This window comes from Geotrypetes seraphini, chromosome 1 (assembly GCF_902459505.1).
Source record: "Geotrypetes seraphini chromosome 1, aGeoSer1.1, whole genome shotgun sequence".
NCBI classification, from domain to species: domain Eukaryota; kingdom Metazoa; phylum Chordata; class Amphibia; order Gymnophiona; family Dermophiidae; genus Geotrypetes; species Geotrypetes seraphini.
In genome coordinates, this window is record NC_047084.1 from 459,559,680 (window position 1) to 459,577,033 (window position 17,354).

The 17,354-nt window shown below is 44.3% G+C and overlaps 1 protein-coding gene across 2 annotated transcripts in view; it reads left to right on the top strand.

Annotated features, from left to right (window-relative positions):
• The window catches only part of ATP6AP1 (ATPase H+ transporting accessory protein 1), a 61,886-nt gene that overhangs the window by 18,358 nt on the left and 26,174 nt on the right, over positions 1-17,354 (top strand). For both annotated transcript variants that reach the window (XM_033922771.1, XM_033922761.1), the window contains exon 5: positions 330-370. In XM_033922771.1, the coding sequence (XP_033778662.1) occupies positions 330-370 (41 nt within the window). The remainder of the gene's footprint in view (positions 1-329; positions 371-17,354) is intronic.

Here is a 17,354-nt window from a genome sequence, read left to right on the forward strand (position 1 = left end):
GCTCTTGCTACATTTTCCGACTTCATTGCGGCCCTGGATCATTTTTGAGCTGTGCAGGCCTGGCCTAAGGTAGAATGACTTACCCAAGTAAGCAAGGAAAGTTGATAGGCTTTGACTGGCTTCCTTGGTTCTTTAGCCTCCTACTATAACCACTAGGATATTCCAAATACACAGATCAGGATGGTTGTCCTGAATCCACTAGGATATTCCAAATGCACAGGTCAGGATGGTTGTCCTGAATTCACCCTATCATAGGAGCAGTCCTGCATGCTCATCTCACTCCTTTCAGGCAATAAGTGACTTATTTTGTTTCACATTTTTCCTTCCAGCACCAGCTTGATGACTCCCAAAGAGGTTTTCAGTGGCAATGGTGAGTTCTCAGCCTTTTGGCAGTTTATGGTTAATCTCTTTAGGATTTGATATTGGGCACTGGTTCTATAATGCTTATATGAGCACTGTGTGTGTGGTGTCTCCTTTTTCTTTTTTTTTTTTAAATTCCTCTTTGACACTGTCCTTCAGATGTGAAAATGGTAGTTTCTGTTGGCAGTGTCTGCCTATCACATTTAGCCTTTGGCTTGTCTTACAGCTTCTTGAAAGAAGGGTCAGTATTAACATGTGAACTGAGATACTGTACAGGGAAATGGTGATTCTGTAGCGCCTGGTGGACTGGTATAGTCCTGACAGATGGATTATATCTCATCATGACCAGCAGGTGGAGACTGAGACAAAACTTTGGAATAGTACATAATAGGTGACTCTCCCTAATTCCATCAGTCTTTCTCTGTCCCACAGGTGTGAGTGACTTGTATCTTCCTTGGTTAGGGCTGTTGGAATTTGTTAGGGCTTCTGGTCCCTGTTTTTTGTGCCAGACTGAGCTTGGATGGGCCCTATTGGGGGTCCGTCCAACCTCATAGGTGTTGAACCCAGCGGGTCTCATGCTGGGTCCCTCCCCAACATTTTTGTAGAGGTGCCTCAGCAGTAAGCCTTGCCCCCCCCTTTCAGGTAAGGCATACTTCTTTGAGAGCCAAGTGGAGTCTGTTCTCAAAAAAAACCAAAAAAACATCCTGAGGTAGTGCCAGTCTGTAGGGTTGCTTTCCCTTTAAATTTGCTGTAATTTACTGTATTTTTTGTTTAACTGGCACTTCTGTAGCGCCTGGTAGACTGGTATAGTCCTTACGAATGGGTTATATACTTCATTGCTACCAGCAGGTGGAGAGTGAGAACAAACTTGTATATCAGGATAGCTTCCCCTCTAGAGTTGCGCAGAGACAGAAATCCTACCCGTCTCCATCAAAATCCTCTCCATCCCCACCCGTCCCCATGAAGAATCTCCTCCATCCCCCATAAAAGTTACCTGTCGCCATAAATGAAACACATTACATAGTATGGACATATGGAAATCCAACTGCATGAAGTAATATATAGCTGTAATATATGGCTGTTCCTCCTGCAGCGCTGGACCCGGACCAGTCTCAACTTGAAAATTTCAATGATCAACATTAGGTAGGTCTTGGAATGGGAACCCCGGATCCATCCCCTTGGGAGTCCTGTGGGCCTGGAAGGGGTCCCTGTGGGAATCCTGTTGACTTGGGGGATCCCCACGGGACCCGCAGGATTCCCGCGATCCCTGTGCATACCTCTACTCAGAGCGTTCTTCAATGCTCTCAAGGCTTTTCATCATCTTCTTCACGATCAAATAGTCCTCATTTGCACAGACAACCAAGTTGCCATGTACTACATCAACAAGCAGGGAGGAACAGAATCTCTCTTTCTTTGCAAGGAAGCTCAGAAGGTTTGGAATTGGGTAATCCTTCACAACATCTTTCTGAAAGCGGTCTACATTCAAGGTGAGAAAAACTGTCTGGCGGACAAATTGAGTCATCTTCTGCAAACTCACAAATGGACACTCAATTCCTCGCCTCTCCATCACATTTTTTCTCAGTGGTGGACTCCAGATAGATCTCTTTGCGTCTCCCCACAACAACAAACTGCCTCAATTCTGCTCCAGAATAAACTCTCCTCACTGCCTCAAGGCAGATACTTTTCTTCTGGAATGGACGAATCAGTTTCTCTATGTGTTCCTTCCATTCCCTCTCATTCTCAAGACTCATCAAACTCAAACGAGACCATGCCACCATGATTCTGACAGCTTCTCGGTGGTCCAGACAACCCTGGTACTGCCTTCTACTTCAGCTTAGCAGCAAGGAGTCACTACTTCTACCAGTGTTTCCCTCTCTGCTTATACAGATTCAGGGTCTCTACTTCATCCCAACCTGCAGTCTTTACATCTGACAGCTTGGTACCTCTCAACCTAACTGCCACTCTACAGTTTTCTCAATCTGTACAGGACATTTTAGAGGCTTCCAGGAAGCCTACCATTCGGCAATGTTACAACCAGAAATGGACTAGATTTTCTACTTGGTGCACCATTCACCACAAAGAGCCTCAATCTACCTCCTTGTCTTCGGTTTTGGATTACCTGTTGCATTTATCTCAATCAAGCCTCAAATCCTCATCCATTCGAGTCCATCTCGGTGCAATAGTTGCTTTTCATTAGCCTTTCGAAGGGATACCCCTCTCTGCTCATCCTGTGGTTTCCAGATTCATGAAAGGACTTAAAATTCCCTGTCTAAATGGCTAAAGTTCTTTCCATTTTATACATATGACACAATGAATTCTACCAAAAACTATAGTTAAGCCTCTTCCAATTGCTCGTAATTTGTTTTATGACAACTCCTGACATTATTAATAAAAGCCTGTTGTTCTTAGATGATATTTTACTTTTAGCTCTCATTGATATGCCAAATAACACCGTATCATAGGTTATCCCAGGACAAGCAGGCATGATATTCTCACATGTGGGTGACGTCATCTACGGAGCCCCGATGCGGAAGCATTTTCAAGCAAACTTGATTGAAGATTTAAGTTTGCTCTGCTGCTCCACGCATGCGTGCCTTCCTGCTCCACTAGGGGGTGCATCCCCTCGTGGTCTCCAGTTCAAAATTTTCCGCGAGCCTAGAAGACGTGTTTTTCAGGCTTTGCCCCAACTGCCTTCTAGCACCGCGATTTTTTTCTTGTTTTTTCACGATTAAGTCGCTGTGCGCGAATTCCTTACCTTTTTACTTGATTCCTGCTTCGTTTTCAACGACCCGGAGGCTTCCGGGTCCCCGTGGCCGCGTGGCTAATCGAGCCGCGGCTACTTTCGATTTAATGTCCCGGCCTTTGACCGGCTTTAAAAAGTGCACCCGGTGCGAGCGGCTTCTTTCTCTCACAGACCCGCATCGCCGGTGCATCCTTTGTCTGGGGGCGACTCATCCAACCGACTCCTGCCCCCAGTGCGCTATTTTCCAAAACCGGGCCCTCCGCCGAAGAAAAGCCCGCATGGCGAATCTCTTCACCCCGGACCAACCCCCCACTTCGGCCTCGAGGTCGGCCCTGGCCTCGGCCCCGGCCTTGACCTCGGCCCCGGAAACCTCGGCATCGCCTCGAGACTCAACCCCGAAGCCCTCGGGACAACAGAAAGCCTCGGCTCCGGGTAAGTCCCCTCTTCCCTCTTCAGGTTTTGTAACAGCGAAGAAGCCAGCCTCGGGGACAACGGCGACGCATGGCGGAAGCCCCATGCTTACAGCCCCGTCTAAGCCCTCCAAGCCTTCGGGCCGTGCCTCCACCACACGGGAATACTCTGATACGAGGTCGCCCCCGGTGGAGCGCACAGAGGCAGGGGACATGCCTTCGATGCTGTCCGTGCCCGTCTTCCAGGACCTACTCCGAGCGATGATCACGTCGGAGCTGTCCGCTGCAATGGCCCAGTTTCAATCGGCCTCGACCTCGAATGTGCCAGACCAACCTGAGCCTCACACCGAACAACCTCGAGGAAAGGTGCGCAATCCTCGCCGCATCCCATCCTCCTCGGACTCCTCGCCGAGACGCCCGAGACGTTCCCCCTCTGCGCACCGCCGAGGGGCAAAACGTCGGGCTAGAACGACAGAAACCTCGAACCGCCGTACCTCCAAGAAGGCCCGAGGTTCACCAACCCTACGAGGCCGTTCTCCCACACCTCGTACAGGACCACTAAGGGTGGCTGAGTTATCACTCTCCAACCCGCGTATCCTCCGAACTCCCCCCCGGACGCATTCTCCGAGGGAGTCCGGATCGAGGTCACCAACTCGACATCGATCGGTACCCCTAACCCCGGCATCGTCTCCGAAGGACGACTCGAGACGCCGAAGATCGACAACCCCGGAACACTCTCACAGTGCTTCCCCAACCTCGGAGCATGGATCAGAGCATGAACCTCGATACTCGAGGGAAGCCTCCTTATCCTTCTCCACCCGGCGAAGGTCTCGTTCCCTGACCCCGCACGGGGCTCCGGGGACATCTCGCCCATCCTTCACTCGCTTTGTCCAAGACATGGGCCACGCATTGGACTTAGATCTCCAGTCCGACTCCAGATACTCTAAGGAGTACCTGGCGGAGCTGTATATGCCATCACTGCCCAGAGAGTCCCTTCGCTTACCACCTAACCCGGTACTCCAACAGGCCTTCTTCAGGAACCTGGAGACCCCCTACATGGTCACGGCCGTACCCTCCAAAATGGAGGCCAAGTACCGCACAGTACCTTATCCGGGATTCGAGCAACCACAGCTCTCCCACCAATCGCTGCTAGTGGAATCCTCCTTGAAAAAGGCTCACCCGTCCCGGGTCTCAGCAGCGGTACCCCCAGGCCGGGAAGGCCGAACCCTGGACAAGTTCGGCAGGAGACTATACCAAAACGCAATGATGGCCTCTAGGGTGCAAAGCTACACTTTCACCTTCACATCATACCTCAAACACCTCATTGGACTATTGAGAGCCTTTGAGACTGACCTACCGGCCTCCCGGCAGGAAACGTTCGGCCTGCTTTTAGAGTCCCTCTCCAACCTGCGACTTCATCTATTCCACGCGGCCTACGATGGCTTCGAACTCTCCTCCAGAGAAGCAGCCTTCGCTATCGCCATGCGCCGACTAGCTTGGCTGCGCCTGGTCGACATGGACCCCAACTTACAGGACCGGTTAGCTAACCTCCCCTGCGTGGGAAAGGAATTGTTCGATGACACTATCGAGGCGGCGACAAAACGCCTCTCCGAGCATGAACGCTCATTTGCCTCCCTTGTCCGGCAAAAGCCCAAACCGCCAGCGCCCAGGCCATACAGGGCCCCTCCGCGCCGCTACCCACAAAAGTCCACCCCTGCTTTCTCGCGGCCCCCACCCAGACGTCCGCAAGCCCATCACAGGGCCATGCCCAAGTCCCAACCGCCCGCGACCACCAAACCATCCCCGTCCTTTTGACGGGACACGCGGAAGGGGGCGGGCCCCCTCCGCCATAGTCCCAGGCCGCCTTCCCATCGGAGGTCGACTCAAAGCCTTTTACCCTCGCTGGGAACAACTCACGACGGACGCATGGGTCCTTGGCGTGATCTCATCAGGGTACTCTCTCAACTTTCGGGCCATTCCCCCGGACAACCCCCCAAGGAATTGCCCTCCCAACAGGACTCAGCTACCTCTACTCCTCTCCGAAGCTCGAGACCTGCTTCGCCTGAGAGCTGTGGAGAAGGTCCCCCCCGACCAACGGGGGAAGGACTTCTACTCCCGTTACTTTCTGGTACCGAAAAAAACGGGAGACCTACGCCCAATACTAGACTTGAGACGCCTCAACAAATTCCTGGTACGGGAAAAGTTTCGGATGCTCTCACTACCAACACTCTACCCCCTGATCGACGAGGGCGACTGGCTCTGCTCCCTCGATCTCAAGGAGGCGTACACACATGTCCCAGTGCACCCCGCTCACCGCAAGTTTTTGCGTTTCCAAGTAGGGGACTGGCACCTACAATACCGAGTCCTCCCCTTCGGACTAGCATCATCACCTCGGGTCTTCACCAAGTGCCTCGTGGTGGTAGCAGCAACCTTACGCTCCCAGGGCCTCCAGGTATTCCCCTACCTGGACGACTGGCTAATCAAAGCCCCGTCCAAAGAAGGGGCTATCTCAGCGACCCAACAGACTATTACCTACCTACAAAGTCTGGGGTTCGAAATAAACTTCCCAAAATCTCAACTACGCCCCTCACAATCCCTACAGTTCATCGGGGCCACGCTGGACACGGTTCGCCTCCGTTCCTTCCTCCCCCCTCCGCGCCTGGAGGCGTTAGTAAGTCTGAGCCGAAGGATCTCTCGGCTGACCTCAGTATCAGCCCGACAGATGATGATCCTCCTGGGCCACATGGCCTCCACCGTCCATGTCACACCCTTCGCCCGCCTCCATCTGAGAATCCCTCAATGGACCCTGGCGTCTCAATGGCGTCAAGACCGGGACCCGATCGACCGCTCCGTGACAGTGACTCCTTCATTGCAACGATCGCTCCGCTGGTGGGCCGACTCTTCAAATCTTTCCAAAGGTTTGCTCTTCCTCACCCCACCCCACAGCAAGGTACTCACCACGGACTCGTCGGAGTACGCTTGGGGAGCCCATCTGGACGGCCTGCGCACCCAAGGAATGTGGTCAGCACAAGACCGCCGCTGCCACATCAACGTGCTAGAACTCCGGGCCATCTACCTCGCAGCAGTAGCCTTCCAACATCTGCTCCGCGACCGAGTGGTTCTCATCCGAACCGACAATCAAGTAGCGATGTACTACGTAAACAAACAAGGGGGCACAGGGTCTTGGCCCCTTTGCCGGGAAGCCCTGCGCCTCTGGAAATGGGCAATCTCCAACAACACCTTCCTTCGGGCGGTGTACATACAAGGAGAACAAAACTGCCTGGCGGACAGACTCAGCCGCCTCCTCCAGCCACACGAGTGGTCACTACACTCTCAGGCCCTACGAGGAGTGTTCGAACGGTGGGGGACGCCTCAAATAGACCTGTTCGCGTCCCCTCACAATCACAAGCTGCCTCTCTTCTGCTCCCGGATATACTCCCCGGACCGGCTCGAGGCCGACGCCTTCCTCCTCGATTGGGAGGGAAGGTTCCTGTACGCGTTCCCGCCGTTCCCTCTGATACTGCGGACGCTTGTCCACCTGAAAACAGTACAAGCCACCCTGATCCTGATTGCCCCTCGCTGGCCACGCCAGCCGTGGTTTTCCCTTCTACTTCAACTCAGTGTCAGAGATCCACTGCCTCTGCCTCTGTTTCCCTCTCTACTGTCACAGGGTCAGGGTTCACTGTTACATCCCAATCTTCAATCTCTTCATCTGAATGCTTGGTTTCTCTCCCCCTGACTGCTCTCCCCGTGTCTCAATCAGTCAAGGAGATATTGGAGGCCTCCAGAAAAACCTCGACGAGAACCTGCTACTCCCAAAAGTGGACCAGATTCTCAACCTGGTGCTCCTCCCACAGCCAGGACCCGGTGTCGGTCCCCGTCCCCCTGGTCCTTGACTATCTACTTCAACTATCTCATTCCGGCCTAAAGACCAACTCCATTCGAGTACACCTCAGTGCGATTGCGGCCTTTCATCAGCCTCTGGAAGGGAAAGCCCTCTCGCTCCATCCCTTAGTCACTCGCTTCATGAAGGGCCTGCTGAACGTCCACCCCCCTCTCAAACCTCCCCCGGTGGTTTGGGACCTTAACGTGGTTCTGGCTCAACTAATGAAACCCCCATTTGAGCCCCTAGACAAATGCCATCCAAAATTCCTCACTTGGAAGGTAATTTTCCTACTTGCACTCACGTCCGCACGGCGGGTTAGTGAGCTACAAGCGCTGGTAGCGGACCCACCCTTCACGGTATTCCATCACGACAAGGTGGTACTCCGCACCCATCCAAAGTTCCTACCTAAAGTAGTGTCTGATTTCCATCTCAATCAGTCCATTGTCTTACCTGTGTTTTTTCCCAAGCCCCACTCTCACCCCGGAGAAGTGGCGCTCCACACTCTTGACTGCAAAAGAGCGTTGGCCTTTTACCTCCAACGCACTCAGCCACACCGGAAAGTCCCACAACTGTTTTTGTCCTTCGACCCAAACCGGTTAGGCCACCCAGTTTCCAAACGCACCTTGTCCAACTGGTTGGCCGATTGCATCTCCTTTTGCTACGCTCAGGCTGGTCTCGCGCTGCATGGTCGAGTAACGGGACACAAAGTCCGAGCGATGGCAGCCTCCGTAGCCTTCCTCAGGTCAACACCTATTGAGGAAATCTGCAAGGCTGCCACATGGTCTTCGGTTCATACCTTCACCTCCCACTACTGTCTGGACTCCCTGTCCAGAAGCGATGGCCGGTTCGGCCAATCGGTGTTGCGAAATCTATTTGCTTAAATTGCCAACTTCCCTCCATCCCTCTTCAGTAAGCTTGGAGGTCACCCACATGTGAGAATATCATGCCTGCTTGTCCTGGGATAAAGCACAGTTACTTACCGTAACAGGTGTTATCCAGGGACAGCAGGCATATATTCTCACAACCCACCCACCTCCCCGAGGTTGGCTTCTTGGCTAGTTAAGTGAACTGGAGACCACGAGGGGATGCACCCCCTAGTGGAGCAGGAAGGCACGCATGCGTGGAGCAGCAGAGCAAACTTAAATCTTCAATCAAGTTTGCTTGAAAATGCTTCCGCATTGGGGCTCCGTAGATGACGTCACCCACATGTGAGAATATATGCCTGCTGTCCCTGGATAACACCTGTTACGGTAAGTAACTGTGCTATAATGCCACATGATTTTCCAACAAACAATTTATTTGGTCCCATATTGATTTCCAAAAAGCCAAAATAAGTGGACAATAAAACAATAAATGATCTAAAGTCCCTACTTCGAGATGACAATGCCAACATTTATTTGACTTGGAGCTATCTAACTTTTGTAACCGAACAGGGGTCCTTAATGCTCTATGTAACAGAAAAAAACAAGTTTGTCTCATAGATGCTGACATTGTACATCTCAACCTCCAAGTCCAGATTCGTGACCATTGAGATGCAGAAATTTGGTGCTTAATCTCAATACTCCAAATGTCCCTAAGACCAGTTTTTGTTTCTAATTTATAAATCCAGCTAACAATTATATCACTGTGCAGCCCCAGGAAGTCTACCTGAAAGCATAAGAATTCCTTCCAAATTCTTTATTCAGTTTTCCATCTTATATCAAGAACACAATATTACATCATTTAAACCAGGGGTGTCCAACCTGTGGCCCGAGGGCCGCATGCGGCCCTGGTCGAGGGCAATGCAGTGTTTTCCTCTGCTGCCACTGAGTGTTTACCGTCTTGCTGGCTCCCTCCTCTGTCTTGCTGCAGCGTTTGCGCATTTGTGCGGCCCCAGAAACATTTTTTTCCAGCCAATGCGGCCCAGGGAAGACAAAAGGTTGGACACCCCTGATTTAAACCTTGTAAACATCACTTGTATTTCTTCTAACATCATCTTAAAAACATAAATTTATACCCTCCCCACCTTTTCCACAAATATTTTAATTAAAAATATCATATAAATATTATATTCTTATCTATTGATCAAAACTTTAATATAACTTTATACCCTCCCCCCTATGTATAAGTGTACTTTCAGTGGATAATGGTGTCTAATCTTTGCAATAATTTGTCAATGGCCCCCAAATCTTTTTAAAATTCCATACTATATTGATTATTTAAATTTTTCCATTCAGGGAACCCCACCTGAATGGCCTGCTTCAATTACAACCATCTATAACTGATTTATTAAGTCCAAATATATGTTTAACTGTGAAAAATCAAGCAGCTTACCATTAGATATAACATCCTCTAAAGTACGTATTCCTGCTATCATCTAATGCTTCCAGATGACCTTAAATCTGCCAATTTGAATCTTGGAGTTTAGCCATATAGTTTGATTTGTGAATTGGAATAGGTGTTAAATTATTGACATATCGTAAGGTTTTCCACGTATCTACTAGTATTCTGTTTTCTTTATATAATCTAGGCATTTTGATACTGAGAACATGGCATAATCACAGAGGGAAAATGAGTCGCTATTTCAACCATAATCAATCTGGGATATTTTCAATGCGCTCTGGGAGGACACAATACATACCTTGGCGCAAAATATAAGCTTGATGATACCTTTAAAAATTGGGAAAATTAACCCCTCCCTCTGTAATTGGTTGTTTTTTTTGTGTGTTTTTTTATAATTTTTATTCATTTTTCAACTTACATCAAGTGTATCAAGAAATAACATTTGAATTAAAAAAACATCACTTGTATTACTATTATCAACTGACATTCATGAAAGTTAACCTCCCCTCCCATCCCTATCACATCAAAAATATTCATTTATATTATATTATACAATATACATTCTATTAATATATCAAAAAATCATCCCTCCCACCCATCCCTATCCCCTCATTACAAAAGTCTGTTAATGGTCCCCAAACATCTCGAAATTTACCAAAATATCCTCTCTGTGGCTAACGTTCTTTCCATTTTATAAATATGACATACAGAACTCCACCAAAAACTAATTTAATCTACTCTGATTTTTCTAATTGAATGTAATATGTTGAATGGCAATTCCAGTCAGAATAAATAGAAGCTTATTGTTTTTTTAAGAAATCTGACTTTTCGCTCTCATTGACATGGTAAATAAAATAGTATCATATGTCAAGGCTACCGGATTTTCTAACAACTTATTTATTTGGCCCCAAATTGATTTCCAAAAAGCCAAAATACATGGACAATAGAATAATAAATGATCTAAAGTCCCAGCTTCGAGATGACAATGCCAACATCTGTTAGACTTAGAGCTATCTAATTTTTGTAAACGAACAGGGGTCCAGAAAGCTCTATGTAACAGAAAAAACCAAGTTTGTCTCATAGATGCAGATACTCTGTACATCTCATCCTCCAAGACCAAATTCGTGACCATTGAGACGCAGTAATTTGATGCTTAATCGCAATGCTCCAAAAGTCCCGAAGGCCAGTTTTTGATTTTTTTAAATCATATATCCAGATATTAATTTGTAATACTGTGCAGCCTGGTGCCCCAGAAAGTCCACCTGAAAGCATAAGAATTCCAAGCTATATTGATTAGTGAGATTTTTCCATTCAGGGAACCCTATCTGAAAGGCCTGCTTCAGTTGCAGCCATCTAAAACTTTGTGATTTACTAAGACCAAAATTTATGTTGCAACTGTGAAAACTCAAGCAATTTACCATTTGACAAAACGTCTTCTATTGTATGTATATCTGCCGCCATCCAATGCTTCCAGATGATCTTAAAACCGCCAATTTGAATCTTGGAGTTTAGCCAAATAGTTTGATTTGTTGATTTGTGAATTGGAATAGGTGTTAGATTATTTACATATCTTAAGGTTTTCCATGTATCTAATATAATAAAATGGTAAGCCGCGCATGCGCACTTCCTAAACGTGCGTCCATTTTCTGTGAGCTGTAGCTAGGAAGTGCACATGCGCGGCTCACCCCTGCCCTCTCCGTCGCTTCCCGCCTCCAGCGGCGTGACAGTTTTCAAAGAGGCGCGGGATTCTTTCAACGCGGAACCACCAGCCATTAAAGCTCCTGGCGCTGACTCCCGACGGTGGAGGAGAGGCAAGGTAGAAGAAGTTTTCCGCTGCCCGACACCCAAGTCCTTTGCCACCCCCCCTTTCCCTTACCGCGGCCCCGACTGGCGATTTCAGCAGCGTGTTCATCAGTCTTCACACGCTGCTTCGGGCCCTTCTACTGCCCTGATTTGCTCCGGACGTGCCAGAGTAAATCAGGCCAGTAGAAGGACCCGAAGCAGCGTGTGAAGACCGCTGGACACGCTGCTTGAATCGCCATGTGTAGTCGGACCCGCGGGAAGGGAAGGGAAGGGGGGGCTGGCAAAGAACTCGGGCCCGCGTTTGTAGTCGCGACTGTGGGAAGGGAAAGGGGGTAGAGGAAACAATAATGCTGCTGCACAGGGAACTGGTGTGGGGGGGAGGAAAATGGAAGGGGGAGGGAATGTTGCTTTGGACAGAGACAGAGGGAGGAAGGGAGACAGAAGGACACAGGGGCAGGTGCACAGGGAACTGGTGTGGGGGGAGGGAAATGGAGGGGGAGGGAATGCTGCTTTGGACACACAGAGGGAGGAAGGGAGACAGAAAGACAAGAAGAAAGACATTGGTGCAGGTGCACAGGGAACTGGTGTGGGGGGAGGGAATGCTGCTTTGGACACACAGACAGAGGGAGGAAGGGAGACAGAAAGACAAGAAGAAAGACACAGGGGCAGGTGCACAGGGAACTGGTGTGGGGGAGGGAAATGGAGGGGAAGGGAATGCTGCTTTGGACACACAGACAGAGGGAGGAAGGGGGACAGAAAGACAAGAAGAAAGACACAGGGGCAGGTGCACAGGGAACTGGTATGGGGGGAGGGAATGGTGCTGCTGGACATCTTTTCCTTTGTCTAAATAAGGCTCAGAAGAATAAAGTGCTTTATAATAATTTAAAAATTGTTTTAAAATAGGTTCAATTTGAGTGTAAATATCACCTTTTTTATCCTTAATGGCAATTATTTTTGTCTTCCTTTTTTTTTTGCCTTAAGATAATTTGCCAATCTTCCCACCTTATTTGAATTTCCATAATACAAAGCTTATTGAGAGAATACATCTTTCCTTACCAATTTAGAAGAAATCTCATTATATTTACATTTAGCTTTTAAAAGAGCATGCAAAGTAGAATATTCCCACTTATCTATCAATTTTGACTCCAAAAGTTTAATTTCTTGTTCCAATTCGGAATATTGTCTTTTGATCTGCTTTTTAAGATATGACGAAAAAGAGATAATTTGACCTCTTATGGTAGCCTTAAAAGCATCCCATAAGGTTTCCATAGAGATTTCTTCTGTTGTATTAAGTTGGAAATAATCTTATTTTTAATTGAAAGTCCTCACAAAATGTTGAATCTACAAGCAATGTATTATCAAATCTCCATATAGGTCTATTATCTTGACGTACAATTTTGAGTACAATCCACACCTCTCCATGATCAGACAAAATAATTGGATCTATGGAGGTTTGTGTTACAGTTGTACCAATTGATTTGAAACAAAAATGTAATCTATTCTTGAAAACGATTTATGAACATGGGAGCAAAATGAAACTTCCTGACCATCAAAATGAAGTAGTCGCCAAATATCTTTCAAATCACAAGACTGTGCAAAATTATCTACCTTAATCCTAATGATTTCATGATTTTGCTAGGTTTTTTTTATCCATCAAAGAATCCATAACAGCATTAAAATCCCCAGCCACAACTAATTTAGAAGTATCCAGTGGTAGTATCAATTGTTGTAGAGTCTTGAAAAATTCATTTTGGTTCAAATTAGGGGCATATACATTGAAGTATTGTAATATTTCCCATGCTTATTTCCACATATACCCATCTTCCTAAGGGGTCTGAAGCCTTTGATTTAAACAAAGCATTACATTTCCTATTCACTAAAATTGCAACACCAGCTTTTTTACCAACAGCAGGGGGAAAAAAACAATGCTTGACCCAGCCACCTTCTAGTTTTTTAGATTCTATATCTGACAGATGTGTTTCTTGAATATAGCAGATATCCACATTTTGCTGTTTTAAAAACAATAATGTCTTTTTTTTTTTTCTTTTTGTCGGATGATTGAAACCATTAACATTTAAAGAAAATATCTTAAAATCCATTATACGAGATTATAATTTAAAATAAACACTTTATCCTATAAATCAACTTGTAATTAATATTTAGTAATAAATAATTTTCCCCATATTTAAGATCCAAAATATAATATCCCATCCCACCCCAATTAATAATGAGAACTTGGAAATGCAAATTTGAAATCAGGTACCAAAAAAAACTCCTTACAAGCCATTGTAATATATTAAATTAGCTACCATCATAAGCTACCTAATTATAAATATGATTCATGTCCATAGGTTGCCTGCCTTTCGAAAATATACCACCTTTTGGGAGCAACACTATAAATTGGTCTTCCGTTTATACATTTCTCCCAAGAGGGCTTATCTATCTGGACTTCGAGAGACCGCTGCCTGTCTTCGTTGCCAGGCTCCAGAAGCAGGCTTGGGACATATGTTCTGGACTTGCCCTAATGTTCAGGATTTTTGGACTGCAATATTTGTTTTTGTGGAGCACATTTGGGACATTACAATTCAACGCTCCCCTTTATTATTATTTGGTGTTGTTCGTCATTATCATCCTCGTAAAAGGGGGGTTGCTCCTTTCCTTAAATGGACTGTCCTTGCTGCCCTGAAATGTATCTTGTTGAAATGACTTGAGGATGTCACTCCGGACTATTCCCTTTGGCGCTGTCGGATGATTACTCTTGTGACATGGGAGAGAAGAGATGTAACAGATTTTTCTTCTCTCCCAGGTCACATCTTTCAGCGCACTTGGGAACCATTTTGGACTACCATGACTCCTTTGGCTCGCAGTCGTTTGCTTAATTGTTGAATTTCTGTTTTATGTCCCCTTCAGTTGCACATGGTATGCCTGTTTCCTTTGGTGTTTTCTCTTTGCTATGTACTTGGAAGTAGGACCCCCGGGGGGGGGGCTTAGGGGGGTCGTTTGGGGGTGGGGTGGGGTTTCATCGAGGGGGGGTGTAGGTGTGGAGACTGGGTTCTTTACTATAAAATGTTGAGCATGTTTGTACTGTTTTACTTCTCTGTTGGTGTTTTGGCTGTGCTCAATAAAATATTTGACCATAAATATGATTCATAAATATTAAGCAATATATAAAATTCAGATTTTTAAACACCTTCTTAAAAATAAACAATTCATAATAATGAACTCTTCAAATAAATAAACCCTAACATTTAAAAAGAATAATATACTTATATATAATTTGAAAAACTGCACTTTCTCTTATGATCAACTATTGTCTTTAATTTTATTAATTATAGTCATTTTAATTGATATAAATATAAATCTTAGATGTTATTATTCTTTTTTTTTTTTACTTATTATTTTTTATTTTCAAATTTTACATAAAGTGTACAAAATATTAAAATACAATTGATAAATACAGAATATCACTTTTATATCTAATACATCATATTTCTAAATATATTTTTCTCCCTCTCCCTCCCCCCACCCTTCTATTACTTTTCATATATTATTTTTAATTTTCAAATTTTACATAAATTGTACAAAATATTAAAATACAATTGATAAATACACAATATCATTTTTATATTTAATACATCATATTCTAAATATATTTTTATCCCTTCTCCCTCCCCCCACCCTTCTATTACTTTTCATTCATACATTACATATTGTATAACATATTATAACATATTATGTATAAGTTATTTTCATTACCCCCCCTCTATGTGCGTCACAAAAAAGATATTTAAAAGACGAAAAGAAGAAGAGAAATCCTACTATTTATTCATTGCAGTATTTTGTCAATGGCCCCCATATTTTTATAAATTTAGTATATGTCCCTCTTTGTATTGCTATTGTTCTTTCCATTTTAAATATATGACATATTGTATTCCACCAAAATGTATAATTTAGGTTATTATAATTCTTCCAATTATTGGTTATATGCTGAATGGCAACCCCTGTCATAATTAATAAAAGCTTGTTATTTTCTGGTGAAATTTGACTTTTTTTCCTCATCATCATTCCAAATAATATCGTATCATATGATATTGCTATATGATTTTCCATCAATTTATTAATTTGTGGCCAAATTGAATTCCAAAAACTTTTAATGTAGGGACAATGATACAGTAAGTGATCTAATGTCCCTGGTTCCAGATTACAGTGCCAGCATTTATTGGACTTAGAACTGTCTAATTTTTGCAAACGTGTAGGGGTCCAAAAAGCTCTATGTAATAAAAAGAACCAAGTTTGTTTCATAGATGCTGACACTGTACATCTCATTCTCCAAGACCAAATTAGTGGCCATTGAGATGCATTAATTTGATGCTTAATCTCAATGCTCCAAATATCTCTTAGACCATTTTTTGGTTTTTTATTCAAATATCCAGATATTAATTTATACCACAATGCGGCTTGATGTCCTAGGAAGTCTGCTTGAAAACATAAGAACTTTAAACTATATTGATTATTCAATGTTTTCCATTCAGGGAACCCAACCTGAATGGCCTGCTTCAATTGCAACCATTTAAAACTTTGTGTTTTATTAAGACCAAATCTATGTTGCAATTGTGAAAAATCCAGCAGTTTACCTTCTGAAATAACGTCATCTAAAGATCTAATGCCTGCTATAATCCAGTTCTTCCAAAGGATTTGAGCTCCGCCAATTTTGATCTTGGAGTTTATCCATAGAGATTGATTAGTTGATTTGTTTATTGGGATAGGTGTTAATTTACTTATAAATCTCAACGTTTTCCAAGTATCCATTAAAATTTTATTTTCTCTGTATCTTCTAGGCATGTTAATACTTGGAAGGTGAACTAAATTTAGGGGAAACATAAGGCGCCATTCCAAATATAACCAATCTGGTGCATTATCTATAAGTTCTGGGAGGATCCAATACATACCCTGACGTAGAATATAGGCTTGATGGTACCTATAAAAATTTGGAAAATTTACCCCTCCCTCCTTAATTGATTTTTGCAAAGTTACTAAGGCTATTCTAGGTGTTTTACCAAGCCAAAGAAATTTCGTTAAAATGCTATTAAGCTTTTTATAAAAGGACCCCTGAAAATAAATAGGTATCATACTCATTTGGTAGCAAACTACAGGCAAAATCATCATTTTAATAGTTTGAACTCTCCCCCACCAAGAAATATGTAAGGGGTTCCATTGCTCACATAACTCCGTAACTTTTTTTAATACAAATTTTTCATTTTCTTTTACGGTATCTTCAATTGTATTTTTAACTTGAATGCCAAGATATTTAAATCCTTCTTCTTTCCATATGAACGGAAAAGCGTCAAATAATCCTTTTACACAATGAACATTTAAGGGTATAATTTCAGATTTATTCCAATTAATTTTATAATCTGAAAATTTACCAAACTTATCAATTAATTCCAATAAAGAAGATAAGGTAGATTCTGGATTTTTCAAATAAAGCAAAATATCATCAGCATAAGCCGAAATTTTATATTCCATATCTGAATATGGAATACCCTGTACCTCCCCCGTTTGTTGTATTGCTAATAATAAGGGTTCTAATATAACATCAAATAACAAAGGAGATAAAGGACAACCCTGTCTAACTCCCCTCCGCAATTGAAATCCATCAGATATCATATTATTAATATTTAATCTTGCAATCGGGAAGCTATACAAAGTTTTTACCATTTGTATAAATCCAGAACCTATACCAAACCATTCTAAAGCTTGATACATAAAATTCCATTCTACCCTATCAAACGCTTTTTCTGCATCCAAGGAAACTGTAAAAGTTGGTTCA